The 25664-nt window shown below is 44.1% G+C and overlaps 1 protein-coding gene across 1 annotated transcript in view; it reads left to right on the top strand.

The window, feature by feature from the left end:
- The window catches only part of FBXW8 (F-box and WD repeat domain containing 8), a 113412-nt gene that overhangs the window by 29206 nt on the left and 58542 nt on the right, over window positions 1-25664 (top strand). Inside the window, exons 3-5 of the mRNA XM_086348021.1 lie at window positions 3131-3295; window positions 7017-7105; window positions 19615-19772. Of these exons, the coding sequence (XP_086204147.1) occupies window positions 3131-3295; window positions 7017-7105; window positions 19615-19772 (412 nt within the window). The remainder of the gene's footprint in view (window positions 1-3130; window positions 3296-7016; window positions 7106-19614; window positions 19773-25664) is intronic.

The following is a 25664-nucleotide window of genomic DNA, read 5'->3' as shown; positions in this document are numbered from 1 at the left end:
ACTGTTAGTATGTCTTTTTTGTTCCTCTTTTCTGATACTATTATCTTCTTTTGTGTTAGATGTTTTTCTAGCATACCATTCTAATTCTCTTGTTTCTTGTACCATATTTTGGAGTTATTTTCTTAATGGTTGCCCTAGGGGTTACAGTGAGCCTCATAAAACAATCTAGTTTTGACTAATACCAACTTAATTCCGATTGTACAACCAAAGTGCTCCAGAATAACTATGTTCCCTCTCCTTTCTTAGAATTTGTACACAATAATAGAATAATCTTTATAAGCCCATCAACAGTTTTAGGCTGTGTCTTTTTAATCAGATGGAAGAAAAGGGATGCAAGTAAAAGTACATTTATACTGTCTTCTATATTTACCTTTATAGTGATGTTTACTTGGAAAATAAAGTATGCTATGCTATGCTAAGTCGCTTCAGTCGTGTCCGACTCTGTGTGACCCCATAGACGGCAGCCCACCAGGCTCCCCTGTCCCTGGGATTCTCCAGGCAAGAACACTGGAGTGGGTTGCCATTTCCTTCTCCAATGCATCAAAGTGAAAAGTGAAAGTGAAGTTGCTCAGTCGTGTCTGACTCTTAGCGACCCCATGGACTGCAGCCTACCAGGCTTCTCCGTCGATGGGATTTTCCAGGCAAGAGTACTGGAGTGGGGTGCCATTGCCTTCTCCGAAAATAAAGTATATTTCCTTTCAATTCAGCCTAAAGGACTGCCTTTAGGCAGTCAAAATATTTTATTTAGTATTTCTTGTAGAGCAGATATACTCCAGGTGAATTCTCTTATTTTCTGTTTATCTGGGAATATCTTAATTTCTCCTTTTATTTTTGAAGGATCATTTTGCTGGCTATAGATTTGTTGATTGGCAGTCTCTTTTCAGCGGTCAATGTGCTGCATGCTACTGCTTTCTGAGTTCCGTGATTTCTGAGAAGTGCGGAGTACCTTGTGCACGAGTCTTTTTTCTCTAGATCCTTTCAAGATTCTGTCTCCAGCTTTCAACGGTTTAACTGTGTCTAGGTGTGAGTCTCTTTGAGTTTATTCTTCATGGTGTTTGCTGAGCTTCTTTGCTATGCAGATGAATGTTTTCCCTCCAATTTGGGAGAGTTTTTGGCCTTAATTTCTTCGGGTGTCCTTTCTACTCCTTTTTCTCTTTCCTTCCCCATCTGGGACTCCTATAATGCCTATATTGGTCCACTCAGATGATGTCTCATGGTTCTCTGAGGCTCGGTTAATTTTGTTAATTTTTTGTTTTTTGATCTTTTTCTTTCTCAGTATGGAAAATCTTAATTGACCTTAAGTTTTCTGATTCTTCTTCTAGCTCAAATCTATTGTTAAGCCCTTTTAGTGATTTTTTTTGTTTCAGTTATTATATTTTTCAACTATAAAACTTCTATTTGGTTCTTAAAAAAATAATTTCTATCTCTTTATCGATATTCTGTACTTTCTGAGACATTGTGCGTATATGTTTATTTCTTTAGGTATGCTTTCCTTTAGTATTTTGAACATATTTATAATGGGGTGTTCCACTCCCCAGGTTTTCCTTTTAAGTCTTTCGATCAGCCTCCTTTTAGCCCTAGTTGGTAGTGCCGTGTCAGGCAGCTGCACTGTTAAACAGTAGTCCCTTATCTTTTCTGACAAATGCTCTGGATATAGGACAGAGTTAGATCTAAATCAGATCGGATGAAGACAAGCCTTGAGAACAGAGCTTTCTAGCAAGCTGCCAGACAGGCCACACGTGACTGTTTTCTGGGGATGGTGCTTTTGGAGAGCTGTAAACCCATTTGGCCCCCTTGGGAGTTGTTAGACCTCTGGTTTTTATAGCTACTGTAGTTGGAGGCTGTTGGTTTTCAAGGCTACCATGGAGCTGGGGGACGAGAATGGGATTAATGCAGGTGAAAAAACACAAAGGCTGCTGTTCTTACGAAGAGTCAGCCGTTTTCCTTGAATAAATGCTCAGAAGATTACAAGCTTGTAGTTAATTTCTAGAGCTCTGGAAAAGTTGATTTTTGACAATTTTTGGCAGTATTCTTGTTGCTTCTTTCGAGGAGCAGATTTTCGGCAATCTTCACTGTGTAGTTAGAAAGTTAACTCTAGCAGCACTTCATCAAGTGAGGCACCCTTGTGTAATGAGTCTGCCGGGCACACGCTGTGTGCTCTCTCTCACTGTGTCTCATGTTCTTCTTATCTGAGTATTTGATGTCTTGGAGTAGCCCCAAGGGAGTGTTATGGAGCGCAGGTTACTGAGAACCACTGGTCATGACTTTATTAGAAGTGAGGCTCAGCCTTTGGGGGGGCAGCAAGCAGAATGTGTTGCAGACCTCATATCATGTGGATCTGCTGCATCAGTGTCTCATTTTGCCAGCGGAGTCCATCCTTTACAATCTGTCCAATTTTGTACAGTAAATCTCATGATGAAGAAAATCCATCATTTCCCAAAGTTAGGCTTGGAAGACAAAGCTCTTAATGGCTAAAATGGCCCTTTCCTCTGGATACTGTTGGAATTTGAAATCCAGTCCAGTTATAGTGTTCATTTCTCTCTATCAGATCTTATCATAGCTTAATAGCTTGCCTTTTCTGTTGAATATTTTTTATTTACACACTTAAAATCTGAGTTTTCACACATAAAATGAATTTGAATTTCTCACATGACCAGAAGTTTGGGTTATGGATATTAATTTTATCACAGCTTTTTACTTCAGAGGTCATCAGTGTCTAGCTCTATAAGATGGAAATACAAGTACCTAGTAGTAAGAAGCAGAGATTCTGTTCTGCAAAGCTGTGTGTGATTTTGTATCTGTTAACATGTTAGTGTGTATTTTTTGTCTTTTACATGTTTGTGTATTTTTCTCTTTATATCTTGTATTTACATGTGTATGTATAAAATAATTTAACCAAGTAGTCTAAAATGTGGCATTAGGTTGGTAGTACAGCAATTTTGAAATCTTGAAAGATAAAACTGGAAACATTTGCTTGTATTTTTTTCGCCTCGGAGGATTTTGTTAATGAGACATTTTATACTGCCATAAACCCAGGGCAGTGATAAAGAAAGGTGTTGATTGATTTTTGGATGACAAGTGATGTCTCTAATTGCAGAACTTGACGTTTGTGTCACTTGGGCTGTTGTAGGTGAGCAAGACGTGGAAGGTGATTGCAGAAGACGAGGTGCTGTGGTACAGGCTGTGCCAGCAGGAAGGCCACCTCCCTGAGAGCAGCATCTCCGATTATTCTTGCTGGAAGCTCGTCTTCCAAGAGTGCCGAGCCAAGGAGCACATGTTGAGAACCAACTGGAAGGTAGGCAGTGGCCAGTACCATTACCTGCGGGGGAATTGCCTGCAGGGACCCAGGAATCCAAGCCCGGGATGAAACCCTGAGTCCCTCCAGTTTGAGCCTGAGGCTCACTGCTGAAAGCAGAGAGAAGGGTGTGGTGAGTGTCCCTGCAGCTGACAGTGACTTGCTGACCATTAGAGTATCTGCCCTCATTTCCAGCCACCTATTTGGGAGCATCCTTTGTCCTCCAGGAGAGGAGGTGGGCTTGAGGTGCCAGTCACCTCCCTCTGATGGTTGGGGTGTTTGGAGTGGAGCTCCATGCAGCCCGCTTTCACTCTTCCCTCTTCCCTGGATGGACCAAGAAAGCATCACCTGATTAGAAAAGAGGGGCTGAAAGTGCTCTTTCCAGTCAGTGCAAGAGGGAGATTACTAAGCGTCTCTAAGCACTGTCTTCCCTTCCCTCACATAACCTATTGGCTTGCTTCCATAACGTTTATCACTTCAAAATCTCTACAGAAATATTAGATCACAGCTACGCATTTGCCCAGTGAAGTGTTTCTGTAGAAAGCACTGTCAGGAGCAGTGTTACATGGAGCTGTCTGAGGCATGAGGAGACACCAGCCTGGTGGCCGTTTCTTCCCACCTGGGTGGCTGGATATTCAGGTGGAGGGAAGGGATGGAACTGGATTCTCTATTCCCCTCCTGTAAAAGTCAATCCTAATAGACTTTGAGATGAACAAGCTTTCGCTCATTACTGATGGTGACATACTGCCTATGTGCACGTCTGTCCCCAGTCACCTCACAACCTGATCAGCGACCGTATTCTAGATCTGGGTAGTGTCACAGTTCCTAGCAAAGTCAGTAAGAGCAGTGTTCCTTTAACTTGGCGCTTCTCAGCCCCAGCGCTGGCACCATGTGGTTCCAGATCCTTTTTAGTGAGGGCTGTCCTGAGCGTTGCAGGATCTTCTGCTTCTGTGGCGTCTCCAGCCTCTCCCCAGTACAGGCCAGAAAGCATTCCCTTCCTTCCCCCAGCATCACCCCTGGTTGAGAGCCACCCTTCCAAAGAGAATCAGCACAGCTGTCCTTAGACCACAAAGACATCTCCACTAAATAAAAGGCCCGCTGCCCCGCCATGTGCCTCCAGACCAGGGGGAGGCCCCTCTTCGCCTTTTGCTTGGTTCAGTCTGTGTGAAGGACATAAGTGAGAGAGCTGGGGATAGGAAAGCCAAGGCTCTAACCTGGGCAGGAGGGGCCATAATTGAAGGAACGCTTGAGAGGAGGGCATTCTGTCCAGGAAGGAGGGATGCTTTTGAGAGTTGTGAGCACAAGAGCTGGAGGTACTCCATGTACCATGGCTCAAGTTCATAAATATCAGATCCTAGGGACAACACAGCAGCGGAGTTCTTTGTTTGCTCCAGAGACAACGGGCACTTCCAAGGTGGTGCCCTTGGTAACCTGGCAGACTCCACCTGCCAATGCAGGAGATGCAGGTTCAGTTCCTGGGTTGGAAAGATCCCCTGGAGAAGGAAATGACAACCCCCTCCAGTCTTCTTGTCTGGAGAATTCCATGGACAGAGGAGCCTGGTGGGCTACAGTCCATGGGGTCGCAAAAGAGTTGGACACAACTGAGCGCACCCGCCTACATACACCAGAGAGAATGAGGGAGGGAAGCAGGTATGCCCTCCTCATCCAGGGTGAGGGGGCAGAAGTGAAGCTGTTTAACGACCTCAGAGCATCTGGAACTTCATGCCTGTGTACAGATTGCATACAGTTTAACTGAACATCTGTTTATTGTTTTTCTCTAACAAGCACAAAGCCATGTGTTTGGTAAGTGCTCAGTAAGAGGTTGTTGCTTGAATGAACTGAAGTCAGACTGGAGGGAGGCTTCTCTTTGGAGCATCTTGGGCCCACATCGCACACTGTTACCTATAAGGACTACAGAGGTTGAGTGTCAAGTGATGGCTCTTGCATTAACAGTAGTGATTCTGGAATGAAAGGAATCCTGATGAAAACATGAAAGGGAGCAGAGAGCAGGGTGCCTTCCCTGTGGGTGCCTCTGCTTTCCCATCTCTGATGTGGAGCTGAGAGTAGCTGCGCTCTCCAGGCTGCAGTAAAGAGGACTGTCTAATGGTATCTAACGCTCCTCCCACAGGGCATGGCTGGTGCCTGCAGCTCAGTTAGCCTCGACTTTGGCACACAGATGCTGTGGTTTGCTATTCCTGGTCATCCTCTGGATGGGTTGGGAAGGTGATTTGGTTTGGAATCTCCTAGGTCAGTGTCTGGGGAAGGTCAGTGTCTGGGGAAGCTCAGAAGGGACCCCAGGGTTCTCAGTACTTCACATAGAGGGTGACCTGTGAGCGTACAAACTTAGCTGGACTTTAGAGCAAAGGCGAAACGGTGTTCCTTTCCCTGGTGTTTGCACGCACTCGTTTCACAGTGGAGTGCTAAGGTCTCTTAATCCAGAATACCAGTGTGGGGCTGGAGCCCAGGACGAAGAGGAAGCCACGTGACAGAACTTAGTGGAGGCCATGAGCTCACTGACCCTCTCCTTTGCTTTCACTGCCTGGTCTCTCAAAAGAGCTTGCTCTTGTCACTTTGGCCATGGTCCTTGCATGGATGACTTTGCAGTCCCTCCCATGTCTCACACAGCCCCACCTGGATGTGTCCAGTTGTGTCCCTCAGCCTTGGACTCATTTCTCGAGTTCAGTGCGATCACCGAGTGGATCATCTGGCACAGCGTCTGGAGTTCAGCTGCTTAATAAATGTTGGTTTTAATGGAATGGATGTCATCATCTGTCTCCTAATAATAATGTAGATAGTGATAGTAGCTACCATTTATTGGAAACTTGTGTGCGAAGAGCTGTCCTTGGCACTTCCACCGTTTCTGATCCTTGTGCTGGTACAGCAAAGGTGAAGTTGTAGGTGGCTCGCTGGCCTTTCTTTTCACTTCAGTACTGTTGACTTACAATATTGTTTCAGGTGTACAGCAGAGTGACTCAGTTATGTATGTATATTTTTTGATGGCTTGATATTCTTGAATACCTTTATGCATGCTTGCTTTTTGGCTTAACTGTCCCACCCTTCCTAACATCCCACATGTAAATACTTTCTATACCTCCAGATTCCCTTTATTTTAAAAATAATTATTTGTGTATATTTTGAATCAATAAATAATCATGATAGAATAAGTCAGAAGTCATCAAAAGGCCTATACTGGAAAATATATCTTCCTCTTTGCTCTCTTCACTTACATCAGGAGCTACTGTGTTATGGGTTTTAGGGTTTCCTTTATAAACCATTTCCATAATCAGAAATAATGTCTTTTCTCCTTTTTCCCCCCACCCTGATTTTTATTTTGTTGTATATATGTTTTAATTTTATTCTGAGAGCACTTAAAGAGCTGTTAGCACGTAAAATACCATTAACTACTTTCTCTCCGCCAACCTGACCTTTCTAAATCCACTTCATGTGTTTCTTCACTGGCAGCCTCTGCAGTGAAGTCGTTTACGTCCTGTGAACCCGGAGGGGGTGGGTCGGTGTCTCACAGTCTAGTTCCGTGCAGTGTGTGCAGCTCTGGTGCTAGTAGCTTAACATATTGGTTGTCATCTGTGTCCTTTTGAGTCTCTTTAACTGTGGACACAGTCCATGCTGTAGGCAACCCACCATGGAATATAGGTGAGAGCGAAATGCTTTGTCTCCCTGCCATCCCGAGAATAGTATAAACCGCACCCCTTTTCTCATGCAGAATCGCAAAGGCGCAGTGAGTGAGCTGGAGCACATTCCCGACGCAGTTTTATGTGATGTGCATTCTCACGATGGCGTTGTCATTGCTGGGTAAGCAAAAACAGTTTTTCATTTAATACTCTTTATCCTAAGGTCTTTCACTTTTCACAGACCACCCTCTGCGTCTCAGCCACCTTATTCTACCTTTGGGAGCAGGTGCCTTCCCACTCACAGCCCACGTGGAGATAAGACGGAGCCCCTGTGTCCTCCAGTAGTCGAGGGCTCTGAAGCAAGTTGGGTGGGGCGGCTGTGTAATCCATTTGTCTCATATCTTTTGAGCTTTTAAATGACTCTTGTGGCATGTTATTATGTTAGATTTTCATTAAGGCCAACCGTTTGTTCTTTATGAAGACATGAAAAACTCAAGAATAGTAAGTGTTGGCAGAAACAGGTCCTATTCTTGATTTCTCATTGTGAAGCCTTCATTCTGAAGAAGGGCTGTGGCCACACAGGTAATCTTCCTTCCCTACCACACAGTTTGTATTTGCAGTTAACTTGTCCTGAAATAGGCGTTTTATTACGTATCTGTCTCCATTGCTGAGAAATTAAATTTTAGCTTCTGTGAATTTGGCTTCTATTCCAAAAACCACTTTCATGAATTCTTCATGTTTTATCAGAGAGGTGTTTTTATGTGTTTCTTTAATGTATACTAAGGTGGTAATTTTCTTTTTGGATTAACAGTATGTCTTGAACTAGAGTCTCACGTTGTGTACCTAATGCCACAGAGACCAGGACACTTAAACTTCTGGGTCTGGATTGACTCTGAAGTGAGCCACCCAAAAGAGGTTTCTCCCTGGATGAACAAACAGAAACCTTGGACTTAACAACATAGTCATAGGAGAGCCTTTTCCTTTGAAAGAAAACTCCTTCAGAAGCATTCCTTGAAGAGTATTGTTTGAATTGAAATTTCAGAGAGTCAGATTATTTTAATATTTTGTGGTTTTGTAGTACCTTTGTAAAAGTATTTTACTTTAAACAGGTTATGCCTTAGGAGCAACACTTTCCTTTAGCTTGTGTTTTCCTGGCCATGATTTCGAGGTTAATGCCCTTCTCAGCAGTGCCATAAAACTGTTATTTTTAGAAAAATTAATGGACTAGAAATCTAAAATTCTGTCCATCCAGTTACCAGTGTGGCACTAGGCTTCTGCCCCCATCACTCAAGTGTGGGCATGAGAGCTCATGCTAGGCAAGGTCCTCTTCACCTGTTAATTCTGAGATTCCTTAGTAACCCCCAGAGGGACTGGGATCATCCTACCTTACAGGGGTCTCCTGGTTAGAGGCCTTTGAGAACAGACTGTTGAGATTGAACTGAAAGTCATAAAAGGAATTGATACAGGGAAGGTGACTCTCGAAAGCCAATTATGAATTTCTTATCCGGACGTGGACCTTACAAAAGGCAGCCTGGCCATGAGTCCAGATACCAGTCCTTCTTTTCCTGCCTCTCCATTCCCCTGAGGCCTCCTCAGCATCACAGATTATGCCAGCACAAAGCACAGCGATGGCAGAGTTTCGTTAATCGATAAGATGAAACTTGATCCGTGGGTCAGAGAGGCTCCTCACAGCCCCTTTTTCTAAGAGAACCTTATGTTGATGGCCTAGCCTCAGATACTTCAATCTTGCTTATATATACAGCATCTTGTGTTTATCATTAAAATTTTATCTGGTGGTTACGATGCTTGTTTTCTGGGTCAGATCTTGAATCCCTTTTCATTTGAGAACAGCGGTGTTTGCGGTTACCTCATTCTCAATCAATGTTGTATTCACCAGGCTTTCTGCAGTTATGTATCTCCAAGGAGCTTCTTAAAGAGACAGTGGCTACCCCACCATTTCTTTCTCATTTACTTCCCTTGCATTTTTCCTATTTTTCTTCTTCCCTTCCTTCTTCTCTATTTTTTATGCAAGTGGAATCTGTTCAGAGGCTTAGTTTTATATATCTGCAGGTAACCTATGTTCCATATCTGCATTTAAACTTGTTAATTACGTAATTGAAGATTCTGTTGCAGAATCTTTTCCCAGCTTCTCAGTTTTTCAGTCCTCTATGTAGGTGTTCCTGATTTGGAGTTGCATTGCTTAGACTTAGACTGATGTGTGTTACACGTAAAGGTAGAGTTAACCCAGACTTGGTTCTGCCTTAGTCTTCTTTTCATGCAGAACCAGGGTTCCTGTTAAATGCTTATTTGCTCATAAACTCTGAGACACTCGAGTCCCTGTCAAGTGAACAGGACGTGGATGCCTCTCACCTGAGGCTTGTTTTCCACCAGAGGAAGCAGACATTATTCTCAAAGCTTTTGATCTTTCCCTCTTGTCCATGGGTGTTTGTTTCCCTTCCTTGTCTCATGGATGATAGTTTCCAGTTACCTTTTCCTGACGCTTGGAGCCTTTTGAAATTTGTTTCCAACCTTCCGTTTCTCCTCACTACTCTTCCCAGGGTACTTTTGGTTTTTCTCCCCCCATACTATTCTAGTCACCTCTGACCATGTCTTTTTAAACTTGAGATGCAATTTACATACCATAAAATTCACCCTTTTAATTGTGTAAGTCAGTGATTTTTACTACATTCACAAGGTTTTATAACTGTCCACCATTATCTAATTCTTGAACATTTTCATCACCTCCAAAAGAAACTGTCTCCATTTTTTAAGGCTTAGCTCGAGTCTTGCTGCCTCCCACAGCTTCTGTGGCACAGTAGCCTATTAACTCTGCCTCCCATGCCAGCATCTCCCCTTCTCATGCCTCCCAGGAAGTGATTATCTGCAGCGCATGGGGCAGCTAACCACATGGCTTTAAGGCTTCACTGAAACATTTTTGTCTTATGTTGTTATTTTATTTTTAAACTTTATAGTCATGTAAATTCCCAGTTAATTTGTAAGCATCTTTTAAAAGTGGAGGTGTTATGTAATATTTCATTAAGCTCCCTGTAATACTAATACATTTTTTAATCTGAAGAAGAGTGTTAACACTTAATAGATTCCCTTCCCCCGACCTGTATACTACATGTTACATGAGAAACTGGAGGAATTCCTGATTTCTTTGGTCTGTTCTGATTTCCTAGTTCTTTTCAACTTAGAATCACACAGTTTGAAACCTGGAAGGAACTTTATAGATTCTGTTCTGAAATGCTCCTCCTGCGTGAGGTTGTGGAGGCTCCCGAGGTCTGGGGAGTGGGGTTGATAACGTGTGCCCTGGCCGCCCCGCTGTGCTTCTGCCGGCGGCACGTGAGAGCCCTGCCCCTCGCTACCGTCTCCAGCCCTGGCTCCATGCTCGGATGGCCTGTCTTATTATAGTGTCATTTTGTTTTCCTTTATGACATGTATGGACCTTTCTTTTCTGTAAAAAATGAAAACAGCAGTAAGACCATGTTGTCTTTGCAAAACTGTTAGAAAGTGGAGAAGAGAAAGCCGCCTGACTCCCAGCTTGCTAGCACAGCTCCCGTTATGGGTTTTGGTGTGTGCCATTTATGTTTCTGTTTTCAAATGCATGTTACTGGATTTAGGTAGCTGGATTTTTATCTTTTCCAGATGAAGGAATTATTTTAGGGACTTCGCTGGCGGTCTAGTGGTTAAGCTTCTGCACTTCACAGCAGGGAAGCCAGGTTCGATCCCTGGTCAGGGAACTAGGATCCCACATGCTGCATGGTGTGGCCGAAGGAAAAAAAAAAAATATCTTAAAATGCCTTCAATAATCCTCAAGTTCTTTCCCATTTAACTTTTTGCCTTGGAGTCTCTAAACCATCCCTCAGACCCACTCTCCTGAGTGTGCCTTCCCGTTCTCGGTCAGTGCCATAAATAACGAGAGTTGGCTCTTGTTGACTGTGCTCCTCTCTCTGACAATGGTGGGGGCCGTGTATGAAGAGTGTGTGTAACTGCAGAGCCTAAAGAACGCCAGTCCCAGCACCCGGGAGACTTCGGGGCAGGCACGCACAGAAGGAAGAGCCCCCACACTGTGCTCCCCGAGCCGCCTTGCTGCACCTTTGACTCACAGTCTCCTTCTCGGGTCCCCCTCACGCCTCTCTGTGGTGTCGTGTGGCCACCCGGCAGTGTGTGCAGCATCCCAGAAGATACCAGAAACAGTTTTTTCTTTGCTGTTGGAAGTCCCTGCGACTGTGACAAAGTATGTGATTCAAACACAGCCTGTCCTTAGACTTTTTTTGCCTGCTAAGATTTCCCATTTCTTTAACCCGAGAGCAACTTGTGCTGAGAAGCCACCGGTCTGTGTGCGTAAGCCACCTTTCTCTTTTTGTCAGAGCTGAGCCTCTGTCTGCATTTCCTCTGTGATCTGGTAGCGTTCCTGAAACGTGGTGAGGTTTAGTGTGCTTAGAAGGAGATGTTACCTAGAAAGTTGGTTGATAAGTGGTTAGGAAGCGTGGTGGTGGTTTCTTTCTTTTTCTCTTTTTATGGTGAGAGCTCCGAGAATTGTAGAGTGTCTCTCAAATGACATGTTTATAATTGAGGGAAAAGACCAGAAGGGACGAGGCTGTGACAGCGTCCCCGTCCTGTGTTGTGTTGTGAGACCTAGAGAGTCCTCTTTCTCCACAGTCACACTGAGAGTTACGGGTGTTGAAAACAGATGACATCATGAGTTCAGAAAGGTCACATTATAACCTGAGATGCAGGGCTAGGTATACTTTGCCAGAAATATGTTTGCTTTACTGCCATCTAGTGAAGGAGAGCCTCTCAGGTAAAACTTGGAGGAGAAAGTCAGCCAGGGGGCTCACTGGAGGCCTTGTGCTGGCCATTAAGCTGTTAGCTCACCAGAAGCTTTTATCAGATGCCCAGGAGTATACCGTGGTGTGTTTTGCAATAAACTCCCTTCTCACTGTTACTTAAGATTCATAAGTCTGAAGCGTTTCAGTTTGCATAGGAAAGCACACTTTTCTGTTCACATTAGAGGACCATTTTCCCCCTTTCGATTTAAAAAAAGTATCATTCCCCTTTTTGTAAGGTTTTTGTCAACACTCCTAAATGCTCTTCCCACCCCTCTTCCATTTTCTACTGTGGTGATCCGCCTTTTTAGGGTACGCTTCCTGTCTGTACTGAAAAGAACGGTGACTGCGTATCCGTGTTTGTCTTCACCCCCAAGTATGGTTGGCGGGAAATCTCTATCATTGAGTGTCGCCAAGTGTTAGCTGTCGTCTTTCCCTAAGAAGTTCTCTGTTATCCCATTTGGTCTACACTGATTTTCCCCATCTCCATTCCCTTTGAGGCAAGTAAGACACAGAGCAAAACTGCCTACATGTCTCTAGCAGCCCAAGTGACCTCTGGCTGTTGTTCTGGCTTTTATTATGACTAAAACTGTCCACATGACTTGGATAGTCGAAAGGGTTGCCAGTCTTCTGTAGACATGAAGCAACATTTTGAGCTTCTATCCTATGTATGTTAAATTGGGTGTCTGAATCTTGGGGTTCACTTGGCCTGTTGACACTTTTCTTGGAATATTATTGTTTATAGCTAAGAACTGTTGGAAAACAGTACTTCAGATGTAGGCATGTGTCTAAGGTAATGTCTTACTTTTAGCCATTTTTCCACCACTTTTCCCAATAATTAAAAATGTCCCTTAGTATTGACCACAAACCATGCCTAAATACAGCTTTGATCTGAAGTAGTGTGTATTTGCCCTGAAATCTACAACCCTTCTGTTCAGGAGCTGAAGACCTCAAGGTGGTGTTTCTGATATTCTGCTAGCTTCATGTGAATGTATAACACTAGATAATATAATACCTAGGATCACTTTGAGGCTCTTGAGATGATAGCAGACGCCTTGTAAATACACACTGGTGATAAAAACCGCCTTAGATAAATGTCACTCTGTATTTACATTTACTAAGGACTTGCTTTATCTGTCCCCCTTAAAAAAAAACTCTTGACAGTTTTCCTTTCAACCTTGTGTTATATAGATTTTGTGCTGCTGCTTATTATGATGTTGGAGTATTTCCCATAAGGAATCCAATCATTACCCGTTAGGGACCTCTTCTTAAAAATACTTTTTATTTATTTATTTTCTGCTGTGAGGTGTACATGCTCTTCTGGTAAATAAGTCTGAGGTAAGATATTGATAAGAGACCAGAGGAGAGCTTCACATTTATTATGTCCTTAATGAAGGAGCTCTAGAATATCCTTAATAAATACTGGTGAACTCATGGCTGCATTTACCCATCTCAGGTTCTCCAAGGAATAATGGGAAGGGCCACAGCTACAATAACTCTGCATAATCATCATTGACTCTGACTCTATTGATTGTGATTAACCAAGATGTATGGAAAACAGTTTGAAGTGTGTAGTGCGTGAATCTCATAAGGTCCATTAAAACGTTCATTATTTCTCCATTGATGCATCTTAAGCTGCACTCGATGTTTGCAGCAGTGCATTTCCACAGAAAGACTGCACTGTGGGATTGAGTTCATTTTGTTAATTGCATAATAACAGCACAGTTGTGTTTCATAGAAAACAGTAAATACTCTTGCTTTCATTGATTTGTAATCTTTGGTATTACTGAAGAAAGTATGGAGTATGTGACTAGTTCTTAAAACCTCTGCATGTTAAGGGCATAAACATTTTTTGAAATGTGGGCACTGCACTTGTAGGGGCCTCGGCCTAATTGCGTTGTAGTCTTTAAACCACTTTCATCTTCTAAGTTTAAATCAGATTCGTGAGCATGTACTAAGCACAGAGGAACACTACAGACTCATTCCTTGTTCGGGGGAGGGGTACACCTCCCTTGCTCACAGGCAATGTGATACAGTCATTGCTGGTCACAGGCCAGTGTGAGAGGCAGGGTAAGGGAAGAGCAGGCGCCGTGGCACACGGGAGAGGCACCGGGGTAGGCTCCGAGCCAGGCAGGTTTCTCCTGAGAAGTGACTCCTCAGCTGAGTCTGGAAGGGACAGCGAGGAGTTGTCCAGGCAGAGTGTCATGTGGAGGAAGGATGCTCATGACTTATACACATGCTGCCCCTGCTGGCTCTCAAACCAGCGATGGACTTGGGAAGTCCATTACAGTGAGCTGGGCGCAATACAGCTTCAGAATCCTCAGCTCAGGGCCGTAGGCAACCACCACGGACTCACTGGATCTGACACACAGATGAAACCATTTGCTTTCCTGGCCTGAGGCCCGCATAACTAGGCTCGTTTTGGCTGCTGTGAGTACTTGATCAGAAGGAACTTGTGACTTCGTTTTACAGGTCCTGTAGAGCATGGTCCTGTAGAGCATGGTCCTGTAGAGGGTGAAGTTTTTTAAGACTTTTTTTTTTGTTTTTTATGTGGACCAGTTTTAAAGTTTTTGTTGAATTTGTAACAGTATTGCTCCTGTTTTATGGTTTGGCTTTTTTGGCTGTGAGGAGGCATGTGGGATCTTAGTCCCCCAACCAGGAATTGAACCCACACTCCATGTTTTGCAAAACTTAGTCTCAACCCCTGGACTGCCCAGGAAATTCCGAGGGTGAAGTTTAACCGTTCCACGTGTGGGAGGCACCTTTGCATTTGCCCAGTCCCACGCCCCTTGCCAGCACATGGAGCTTTTTCATCGTTGGCCTCTTGACTTCCAGTTGAGCTATAGTGGTGGAACTGATGAGTTAGTGTCAGGGACAGTGTCCTGCAAGCCTGAGTCAAGAGTATTGAAGAGGATAAATTCCTTATATTGCACTCAAATGGAAATAGTTCTTAAAAGCCATATTTGTTTCCAAGACACTGTCATTGGAGAAGGCAGTGACTTGCTGGCTAAAGCAGCAGTTAGAGAAAAGCCTGGGGACCCAGGTTGATCCCAGCTGTGCCACTAAAATGTTTCTTGTGACCTTGGCTGAGTCACTTAACCTTATGCCCAGCTTCTTAAATGAAAACAATGCCCCTGGTTGTGATGAAGAACCTTGAAAAAATTGTTTTCAGCAAATTAGCACTGGCACCTGGAAGCAAAATGGAACCATCCCTCCCCCACTTGGCTACTTAGACGGGAAAAAAGGTTAAAGGTGGTTTTTAGCTGTACAACATTTCTACGTTTTTCTTCAGGTCTCTTGGTCCAAATAAGTAGTCTGCTTATTGGAAATGTACTAGTTAATGAAAGCTCTTCGGTGGTAAATAATTTGAAATTGGCAATTACTCTGGCGTGCCGAGCTTGAAAGAGGCTCTTTTCCCATTCTTTCAACAAAAAAATCAGCTGTGGTCTCTGACGTGTTTATTTGGAGGTAAACTCAACCTCGCCAAGCAGGAGAAAGACTGGGAAAAGCATGCAGCTTCACTGATGCGTGCCGTGGGCTGGGGCAGCCTTCCTCGTTTGGAAAAGGCTTCTTTCTTCCTTAGTGTTTCGTTAGTGTTCTTACATCAGCTAATACGTTAGTTGCCATTGTACTTTGCACAGGCACTAATTAGAGAACCATCAACATTGGGGTCCAGAGGCTCCCTGACAATGCAACTGTCATAGTGGTGTCTTAATTGGTTGAGTGTAATTGTCATTAGGCAGCCATAAAGACATCTGGAGCTCTGGAGAAAAATCAGCCCTCGCCCCTTCCAGCTCTGTCCTTGCTTCTCCCGGCCAGTGTTGGGAAGCACTTTGAAACTGCACCGAGAGTCTGGTCCAGGTCATCTGCCCCAGCCAGCGTTTCTTCCTCAGGAAAACGTCCGCTTCTGTAGCACGAGTTCACGAACGTGGTGTCCGAGCGCTGCTGCCGTGGCTGCTTTCATGTGGTTCACTCTAGAGCCCGTTGCTGAGTCATCACGTAGTACCTGCTGAAGCAGGGTATTTATTCTCTGTTCTCATCTTAAAGGAGCACTGAGTCTTTTGTATTTGCCTCGTGAGTCTTTTTGCAGCAAAACATTTATGCTGTTATCATGCTCTTTCGCCATAAAGAATGGAGTTGACTTAGATGGATATCTACAGAAAGTTTTATATTTACCGAAATAACGTAATTTATTCTGTGTTTTGTAGAGAGGTTTTAATCAGTCTGGAGGTAAATGGAAGAAGCTCATGCATCTCGATGTGTGTGTTCTGGGAGTGTCACTGACCATTAGCACTGGAAGTGGGACAGCAGAGAGAAGGTGGTGCCACTCAAACCAGTCGGGCTGTTACCTGGGGAGCCCCTTCTCTCAGCTGCGTGTAAGGCGCTGTGGTGGAGGCTGTGGCACTGTGGTAGGGCCTTCATGGTCAAGTTGAGGACACATGGGACGTAGCAGGGAACACCATTTCTTCAGATTCAGGGGCACTGTAGTGGAGGCAGAGAGGGGTCATGGAGAAGGGGGGCCTGGGCTAGACCTTTAGACCTTATTAGGCTTGAGTGAGGGCTTCCCTGGTAGCTCAGCTGATAATGAATCCTCCTGCAGTGCAGGAGACCTGGGTTCAATCCCTGGTTTGGGAAGATTCCCTGGAGAAGGAAATGGCAACCCACACCAGTATTCTTGCCTGGAGAATCCCATGGACAGATTCTGGTGGGCTGCAGCCATGGGGTTGAAAAGAGTCGGACACGACAGCGACTCAGCACAACACAGCACAGGCTTGAGTGAGATGGGTGGTTCTCAATCTGCTTAGCTCATTGGGAACAGCGTTGTCTGGTCCCACCCCTGGAGGATGAGATTTCATTGATCTGGTGCGCCCTTGGTTTTGGGAGTTTAAACGCATCTCAAGGGATTCTAATGTGTAGCCAAAGTTGGCCCATCTGGCTGGGTCATAAGGAGGGAAGGGGCTCCAGAAAGGTGGGTAATTGGGAGCCGAGGTGCAGAGGCACCCGTGCTGTGGAAGGCAGTGACCGACCGTCCCAGCTAGAGACTGGCTCCTGCTAAGGAAGAGGAGAAAATGAGGCTGGGAGAGGAGTGAGGTAAGTCTGTGGAGGGATCTCAGTGCCTGGCTGATAGTTAAAGCTTCATTCAGTGTGTTGTTAAGGCCTCAGGATTCACAAAGGGCTCCTTAGGTGTCAAGCGCTATTTTAGTTGAGCTGTTCTGATCACTGGATCAACAGCGGGGAGCAGGACCCAGCCCCTGACCTTAGAAGCTCATGGGTTCATAGGGGAGGTGATCAGTCAGATGACTGCATATACAGCTGCCACCAGAGGAGAGTCCACGCTGCTATCCTGGAAGATGGTAGCACCCGTGGTCTGGTGTGGAGGGTGGAGGGAGAAAGGGAGAGAGAGCCACGTAGTCAAGTATTTCCGAGGGTTTGGCTGGTGCTGGGTGGCCGGAGGTGAGTGAGGCTCGGGAGTGGGGAGGCTGTTGTGGGGCGGCTGGGGGTGAGGGGTGGCCCAGGTCCAGATGCAGCCTGGGAGCGAGGAGAGCAGGAAGGGTGTGGACTGCACGTGTAGTAAGTAGTGTGGTGATGTGTGCATGATGGCAGAGGGGCGTTGAGGAGCCCCCCAGTTTTGCACTGGTGATCTGGGACGAGTTCTGTCTCTGACAAAATCAAGAACTTGCAACGAGCCAGTTTGGTCATGGGCCAAGTCTTTTTGAGGAGAGCACGTGTTTAATTTTAGGTGAGTGAGTTGCAGCATGAAGGGGACAACTTCTTGGAAGAAAAGGCAGTCAGGAGCCTTCCCGATATTAATGGATGCTCCTCTGCGGCCTCTGCCCTCCATCTGTCTTCCCCCAAAAGAGAGAGGCAGACTGTATTTCATGGCTCACGGTTGTGGGGTGCAGCGGGTTTCAGGTTTGGATTTGGTCACCGTTGCTTTACCTTGGAACTCCTTGTGTAAAGGGAACTTGCAAATGGTGGGTTTCAAGCCCCCCAGATGCTGCCCTCGTATCCCCTCGGGGGCACCACAAAGGCCTTGAGGATGACTGGCGTGCTCCCATATGCAGGTCACAAGAAGCAGAATGACAGAGACGGACAGAAAGGAAATGCGTTTTCCTGGTTGGTGTAGTTCTTTCTCTCAAAGCTCCCGAGTCCCCTCTGTCTGTCTGTCACTTCTTTCTATTTCTGAATGATGTTGCCATCCTCCTCAGCCACCTCTTGTGAATTGGCCGGTTCCTTTCACACAGAATTTAACCTCAAGAATCTAAGCATACACAGCCTAGAAATTCACACATGTTGTCTCTGAGTGTGTCTGTTGCTAAGCAAGTGGCCTTATTCCAGGGAACGGTGTAGTCATCCTTAGGGTGTCAGAGTCAGCGGGTAGTTTGGGTGCAGTGGAGTGTGTGTTCCTGTTGAGGTGGCCTCGTTGAGGTCACATGATCTGGAAGCACTGTCTGGAGGGTCTGGGAGCTGGCGATTGGTCCTGGTGATTTCAGTATCTTGCCTTTGCTCATGTGTCACCAGGCTTAATGACTGTCATGGAGTGAGCGTTTTTGTTTGCTGGAGGATCAGTGGTCAGAGGCCCATGAGTCCAGTTTTAGACAGCACATCTCTCCTCCCTGCCTCTTCACACTCCCACTCCCTGGGTACCATCCTACAGGGAGAGAGCCCCGTGGTGCAGCCTAGAGAGGGTGTGTGACAGGATGACCTCTGAATTCATGGTGTGTATATTCGTTGTCACCTAATGTGAGGAAAACACTGCTGCATTTAGTAAGTGAAGCATTCCCGAATCAGAGTAACCTTAGTTTATTAAGAAACCTCACGTGAGAAACTGATGTACAACTACTTCATAGATGTATCATGTCATAGACTTCAGTAGTTAAATAAGTCTCGGAGTTATCTTTTTCGTTTCACTTGGAATGTGAGATGAAAGAAGCCCTGAAGGAACTGTGGCTTGGCCTCAGGAAGACCGAACACCTTTCCCGTTGTCTGCATGTCTTTGTGTTTGTGTGGCTTCATTCTGAGGCTCTGAGCCTGTATCGAACACGCCTCGGCACAGGTGCTTCGGTATTGAAGCAGACCCTCTGCAGCAGCTGTGAGGAACTCTGCATAAAGGCCTCCAGTGGCAGGCAGCGCACTACCTTGTCATCTGGCCGTTCCATTGTCCCCGGGGCCTGGTGCCTGACCAGGTTCTGGCCCTGCCGCGGCCATGATGGAGAGAGTCATTTGTTGGAGTGGCAGGCGTAATAGGAGAGAGTGAGTGCTCCCGCGCTCTAAGTGGGTGAAACCAGGGAGCGTCATGCATTTTGGCAAGAGCTTTTCATGAGAAGGCAGCACTGTCTGGCTGCTGAAGGCAAGACTTAATTGTTTCAGCAAATCAATTAGTCTTTAGGGACTTTAATCAGTCAAATCTGATGCATGGATGAGGTATTAGAAAGCTTGTGCCTGTAAGACCATTAGCCCTGTGTGTGTGTGTGTGTGTGTGTGTGTGTGTGTGTATAAATAGTGTGGCTTCTGCACGTTTCTGCTAGTGATCCCTTTACTGGGAGGACTTAAGGTAGCAGAAGGGGTATAATAGTCGAAAAGAAAGGCAGGGAGATCTTGCTGTCCGGTGTTTTAATTACGGTATCCTCCTTTGAAATTGTCACCACTGTGCCACGAGGACAGGGAGCGTGTTCTCAGCCTTCTGTTCCCGAGTTGCCGTTCTCTCCTGTTGGGGTGACTCGCGTAAACAGCGTTGCAGCAGTGGGCCCCTACCTGCGTAGTCTTCCTCCACTGGCGCTTTCAGGCTCCCACAGGCTCTGCACCGCGGCCCTGCCATTCGCTCCCCTTTGGAACCACATGTGTCCTTCTTTTCCAGATACACGTCGGGAGACGTGAGGGTGTGGGACACGCGCACCTGGGACTACACAGCCCCCTTCCTGGAATCGGAGTTTGAGGAGGATGAGCCTGGAATGCAGCCATATGTCTCCTTTGTGAGGATAAACAGCTCGCTGGCGGTGGCAGCTTACGAGGATGGTAAGCAACCCTCCTCCCTATTAAGAGAAGATAAAAAGCTTGACAAAAATTAAGCAGCTGTGGCCAGCTCCCCTCTGTAATCCCTCCATACATACACGTGGGCACACACACAGGTTCACACACATACACTCATCCTTGTGTTTATGTGAAGAAGTTGGCCAATAACCCTCAATGCATTAGTAGGCATTGGAACACAGCACCCATTAAAACTGGTGTTTAATTCCTACTGGAACTGTCGGGCTGGGTTTTAGTGCCAGACATGAGGCTGGCCAAGCCATCTTAAGCAAATAACTTGTTTGGTGTAAAATATTAAATATGCTTGGCCTACTTTTCCTGTTGGCTCTGCTTGATTCAAAGGAAGCAGTGAAAAGAGGACAGACAGAGATAATCTTTTGACAAATACGGAAATAGAAAAATAAAAGTCAGGGTCTACCTTTTCCTGGCACTAACACACTATATGAGATAAATTATGGTAATATGTTGTCTCTCTGGGACTCATAGAATTCTTTTTGTGTACTGGCAACTGTGGATTTACAGAACTGGGTAAGAAGAGTCTAATAGTTTCAATGGCCACGATACCGTATACCACCTCTCATACTCCTGACTTCCATTGTATTGTGAAGTCTGAATCTCCAAAATCTCCCCACTTGCTTGAATGTCAGGACCATGAGATATTTCAGAATGTTAGTGTTCATGTCATGGCATGGTTGCAGATCTTCAGAGGTAGGACAGAACTGTGGTAATGGAGCTGATGGGAACTTTATATGCATATGCCATTAAAAAAAATGAGGGCTGAAATCTTAAATACGTTCATTTTATTACTCTAACAATATGAACTCTGTTGTTTGGGTTTGGCATTATTTGGACACCACTGATGGATCTTTCTTTTGGCCTCTAGTAATTCAGCTAAGCTGTCTCTAGGGTATGTCATAGATGAGGTGTGTTTGTTGAGATCCTGCAGAGATAACAGAAGAGCAGCTTGAGTGTGATTCCTACATGCCAAATTACCAGTGAGGTTTTTTCCCATATAGCTATGCAAAGGTTTGCAGTACTTCTCTGTTAGAATCATACACTGCAGAACAATCTGATAGCCTCACCCTGCCACACACAAACAGATACAGACACACACCCCCCCACACACACCCTTCAGATCGGGAAACTGAGGGACACACACACACAGACACACATACACACACACACACACCCTTCAGATCGGGAAACTGAGGTTCAGAGAAGCCAAGTGATTTCCTTGAGGTTGACTCGTTCATCAGTGGTGAATCCAGAACTGTGGTGGTCTCTCTTAGGCCGTACCCAGGATCCCACGCTGTTTATGTAATACTCCACAGAGACACTTACAGAACGGTGCGTCTGATTTACTTGCACGCTCACAGCTCATCTCTCATGAGCTTGAAAGTCCGGCTTTTGAGGATATGCAAGTGTGCTGCTGGTTTTACATCGTTGGTTAAAATTGTCTTTGTCACCTCCCTGCTGTTGCACAGAAATATTAGGAAACCTTGTAGGAATGCCAGAGGAACTTCTCTTTTCAGTAAATACTTGGCAAGCAATTGCCATCATGTATTTTTAAATACTTGGTTTAAAAAAAGTTAGTAGTTAAAATTCAAACAGAGCACAAAAATATAAAATGTAAAACAAGAGATATCCAAAAAGAAGTTGAAGTGTTCCTCCCTGTTGCCCTACCTCTAGTTGCTGTCACATTTTGCACACACATTGCTTTTTCACCTAATAACAACATGTTTTGGGGTCTTTCTGTATTAGTGCTTATAGGTAAACCCTGTTCTCTTTCAGCCTGTGTAGTATTGCACTATGTGGCTGTACAATTATTTATTTATTAGGGCCTTTGGTGATGCACATTTGGATTTTGTTGTTGTTGTTATTAAAAACAGTACTGCAAAGCAGTATCCTTGAGCAGATACTGAGATGGACTTATACAAGTATATCTGCAGGGTAACTTACTGGTAATCACTGGATTGGAGGCTACAGATGCTTTACATATTGATAAGTATTGCCAGATTGCCCTCCAAAAAGGTTTCACTGGGTTATAGTCTCACCAAAAGTATATGACAGTATGTATACAAAAGTGTAATGACGGCTTCCTCATGCTTGTCTGCTAGGTGGCCACGGTGTTTCACCATAGTTTTTGTTTTGCTTATATAATTTTATATTTTTTCATTGTGTTGTTCAGTTCAGTCGCTCAGTCATGTCCGACTCTTTGCGACCCCATCGACTGCAACATGCCAGGCTTCCCTGTCCATCACCAACTCCTGGAGCTTACTCAAACTCATGTCCATGGAGTCAGTGATGCCATCCAACCATCTCATCCTGTGTCGTTCCCTTCTCCTCCCACCTTTAATCTTTCCCAGCATCAGGGTCTTTTCTGGTGAGTTAGTTCTTTGCATCAGGTGGCCAGAGTATTGGAGTTTCCAGCTTCAGCATCAGTCCTTCCAATGAATATTCAGGACTGATTCCCTTTAGGATAGACTGGTTGGATCTTCTTTCAGTCCATGGAACTTTCAAGAGTCTTCTCCAACACCACAATTCAAAAGCATGAATTCTTTGGTGCTCAGCTTTCTTTATAGTCCAACTCTCAGATCCATACAAGACTACTGGAAAAACCATAGCTTTGACTAGATGGACCTTTGTGGGCAAAGTAATGTCTCTGCTTTTTAATCTGCTGTCTAGGTTGATCATAGCTTTCCTTCCAAGGAGCAAGCATCTTTGAATTTCATGGCTGCAGTCACCATCTGCAGTGATTTTGGAGCCCCAAAAAATAAAGTCTCTCACTGTTTCCACTGTTTCTCCATTTGCCATGAAGTGATGGGACTGGATGCCATGATCTTAGTTTTAAGATACTGAATGCTGAGTTTTAAGCCAACTTTTTCACTCTCCTCTTTCACTTTCATCAAGAAAACTTTAGTTGTTCTTCACTTTCTGCCATAAGGGTGGTGTCATCTGCATATCTGAGGTTATTGATATTTCTCCCGGCAATCTTGATTCCAGCTTGTGCTTCATCCAGCCTGGCCTTTTGCATGATGTACTCTGCATATAAGTTAAATAAGCAGGGTGACAATATGCAGCCTTTTGTGTTATTAGGTGCTTGTATTTCTTTCTCTGTGGATAGTTTCCTCATTTTCTTTGGGTTGTTATCTTCTGTGGTTGAAAATAAGGGCTAAGGAAATAAGCTTGTCCTTGTTCTTAAATATTTTTTCAATTTGTCACTTATTTTTCAATGAACTTTGTTTATGGTTTATTTTTCTAGATAGTAGTTATGTGTGTGTGTGTATTTGTGATTTTAATTTTTTAATCAGTAAATGAGTGGGTTTTATTTTGTAATTTAATATGTTTGACTAATACATTGATGTCAAGCTAACATAAAGTTGTACATTGCAAAGTCTTCTACCCGTTTTTGTTCACTCCATTCTAAAGCAACCATATTTTTTAGTTTGTCTAGCTTGCAGTATTTCTTTATTATAAATACAAAGTATTGATATCTGTTCTTATTCTTTCCTCTCCCCCTTTAAACAAAAGATTGTTGTCGTTCAGTTGCTCAGTCATGTCTGACTCTTTGCAACCCCATGGACTGCAGCACACCAGGCTTCCCTATCCTTCACTGTTTTCTGGAGTTTGCTCAGACCCATGTCCATTGAGTCGATGATGCCATCCCACCATCTCATCCTCTGTCGCCCCTTCTCCTCCTGCCCTCAGTCTTTCCCAGCATCAGGGTCTTTTCCAGTGGGTTGGCTCTTTGCATCAAGTGAGCAAGGTATTAGAGCTTTAGCATCACTCCTTCCAATGAATATTCAGGACTGATCTCCTTTAGGATTGACTGGTTTGATCTGCTTGTTGTCCAGGGTACTCTCAAAAGTCTTCTTCAGCACCACAGTTCAAAGCATCAGTTCTTTGGCACTCAGCCTTCTTTATGACCACATCCGTACACGACTACTGGAAACCCATAGCTTTGACTCTACGGACCTTTGTCAGCATGTTACTTTATAACATTGTTGCGTACCTTGGCGTTTTTTTTTTTTTTTTCACTTAATGGTGTATCTTTTTTTTTTTTAATTGAGTAAATTTGACATATAATATTGTGTAAGTTTAAGGTGTACAGTGTGTTACTTTGATACATTTATATATTGTAATATGGTGGCCATTGTAGCAATATTTATAATATTACATAATTATAGTACAGTATTATTATCTGTATTTCATTATACTGTGCATTAGAACCCTGTGATTTATTTATCACTTAACAAGTTTATCACTTGACAAATGATACTTTTGTATTTTTTATTTGTACTTTTAAACACCATCAATCCTATCCCTCATGCCTCCTACCTGCTGGTAACCACCATTTTACTGTTTTTTTAAAAATAAGTTTGACATAGATTTCACAATGTAGGTGTTACCATATAGCACTTGTCTTTGTCTGACTTATCTCACTTAGCATAATATGGTCAAAGTCCATCCACATTGTTGAAAATGACAGGAATTCCTTCTTTCTCACGACTGAATAGTATTTTATTATGTGTTGTATATTTTGGGTATATATACCATGTCTTTTAAGGGGCTTCTCAGGTGGCCCTAGGGGTAAAGAACCTGCCTGTTAATGCAGGAGGCGCAGGTTCGATCCCTGGGTGGGGAAGACCTCCTGGAGGAGGAAATGGTAACCCACTCCAATATTCTTGTCTAGAAAATCCCATAGACAGCAGAGCCTAGTGGGCTACAGTGCATGGGGTTGCAAAGAGTTAGACACAACTGAAGCGACTTAACACCATGTCTTTTTTTTTTTTTAATATTTATTTGGCTGCACAGGGTCTTAGTTGCAGCATGTAGGATCTTTAGTTGGTGGCACGTGGGCTCTTAGTTCCCTGACCAGGTATCAAACATAGGCCCTCTGTGTCGCGAGTGCAGTCTTAGCCACTGGACCACCAGGGAAGTCCCTATGCCATGCCCTTTTTATCCGTTCATCCACTGATGGGCGTTTGAGTTGTTTCCATATCTTGGCTAGTGGAAATAATCCTGTAATAAACCTGAGAATGCTCACATCTTGTTAAAGACATAGCATGAAAGGTTGTCCATGTCAGTGCCTGGGAAAGGCGCTCCTTTTTCATGGTATCCCACTGTGTACACTATGATTTGTTTACTTAGTCCTTTATCGAGGAACAGTTGGGTTGCTTCTGCTTTCACTGTTACAGTGTTGTAGTGAAAAGCCTGTACATATGACATTTCATGTGCATGCAGGATGGATTGTTTCCTGCCAGAAAATGTCTGTGTCAAAAGGTAAATGAAAATGGGGTTATATTATGTAGCATTCTTACCAGCCCATTTTTTTTAAGTTTTATCAGCAAAGCTATTTGTTTCAAAATGTTAGGTGTCACTTTGATAAGAAATGGTATCCAAATGTTTGAATTTACATTTCTCTTAGTGTGAGAAAGGTTGAATTTTTTCACATGTGTACCTGCCACTTGTAATTTTTTTCTTCTGTTACTTTTAGGGCTTAAAATTTTTTTTTTAATTAAGATATAGTTAATGTACAATACTATATAAATTTCAGGTGTACAATGTAGTAATTCACAGTCTTAAAGGTTGTAATCCAGTTTTAGTTATCATAAAATACTGACTATATTCACTGTGCTGGATAATATATCCATGTAGCTTTTCAAATTTTGTACATAGTAGTTTGTGCTGCTTCAGCTCCCATCCCCATCTTGTCTCTGCCCCTCCCCTTTCCCTCTCCCAGGAGTAACCACTAGCCTGTTCTTTATATCCATGAGCTTGTTTCTTTTCTGTTAGGTTTGCTTATAAGATTCCACATATAAATGAGATCATGTCTTTTTCTGTTTGACTTACTTCACTTTAGCTTAATACCTTCTT

The sequence above is a fragment of the Bos grunniens genome, chromosome 17, assembly GCF_055505025.1.
Source record: "Bos grunniens cultivar Pamir isolate PY7600 chromosome 17, Bosgru_T2T1.0, whole genome shotgun sequence".
NCBI classification, from domain to species: Eukaryota; Metazoa; Chordata; class Mammalia; order Artiodactyla; family Bovidae; genus Bos; species Bos grunniens.
This window is presented reverse-complemented; position numbering and strand designations above follow the sequence as displayed.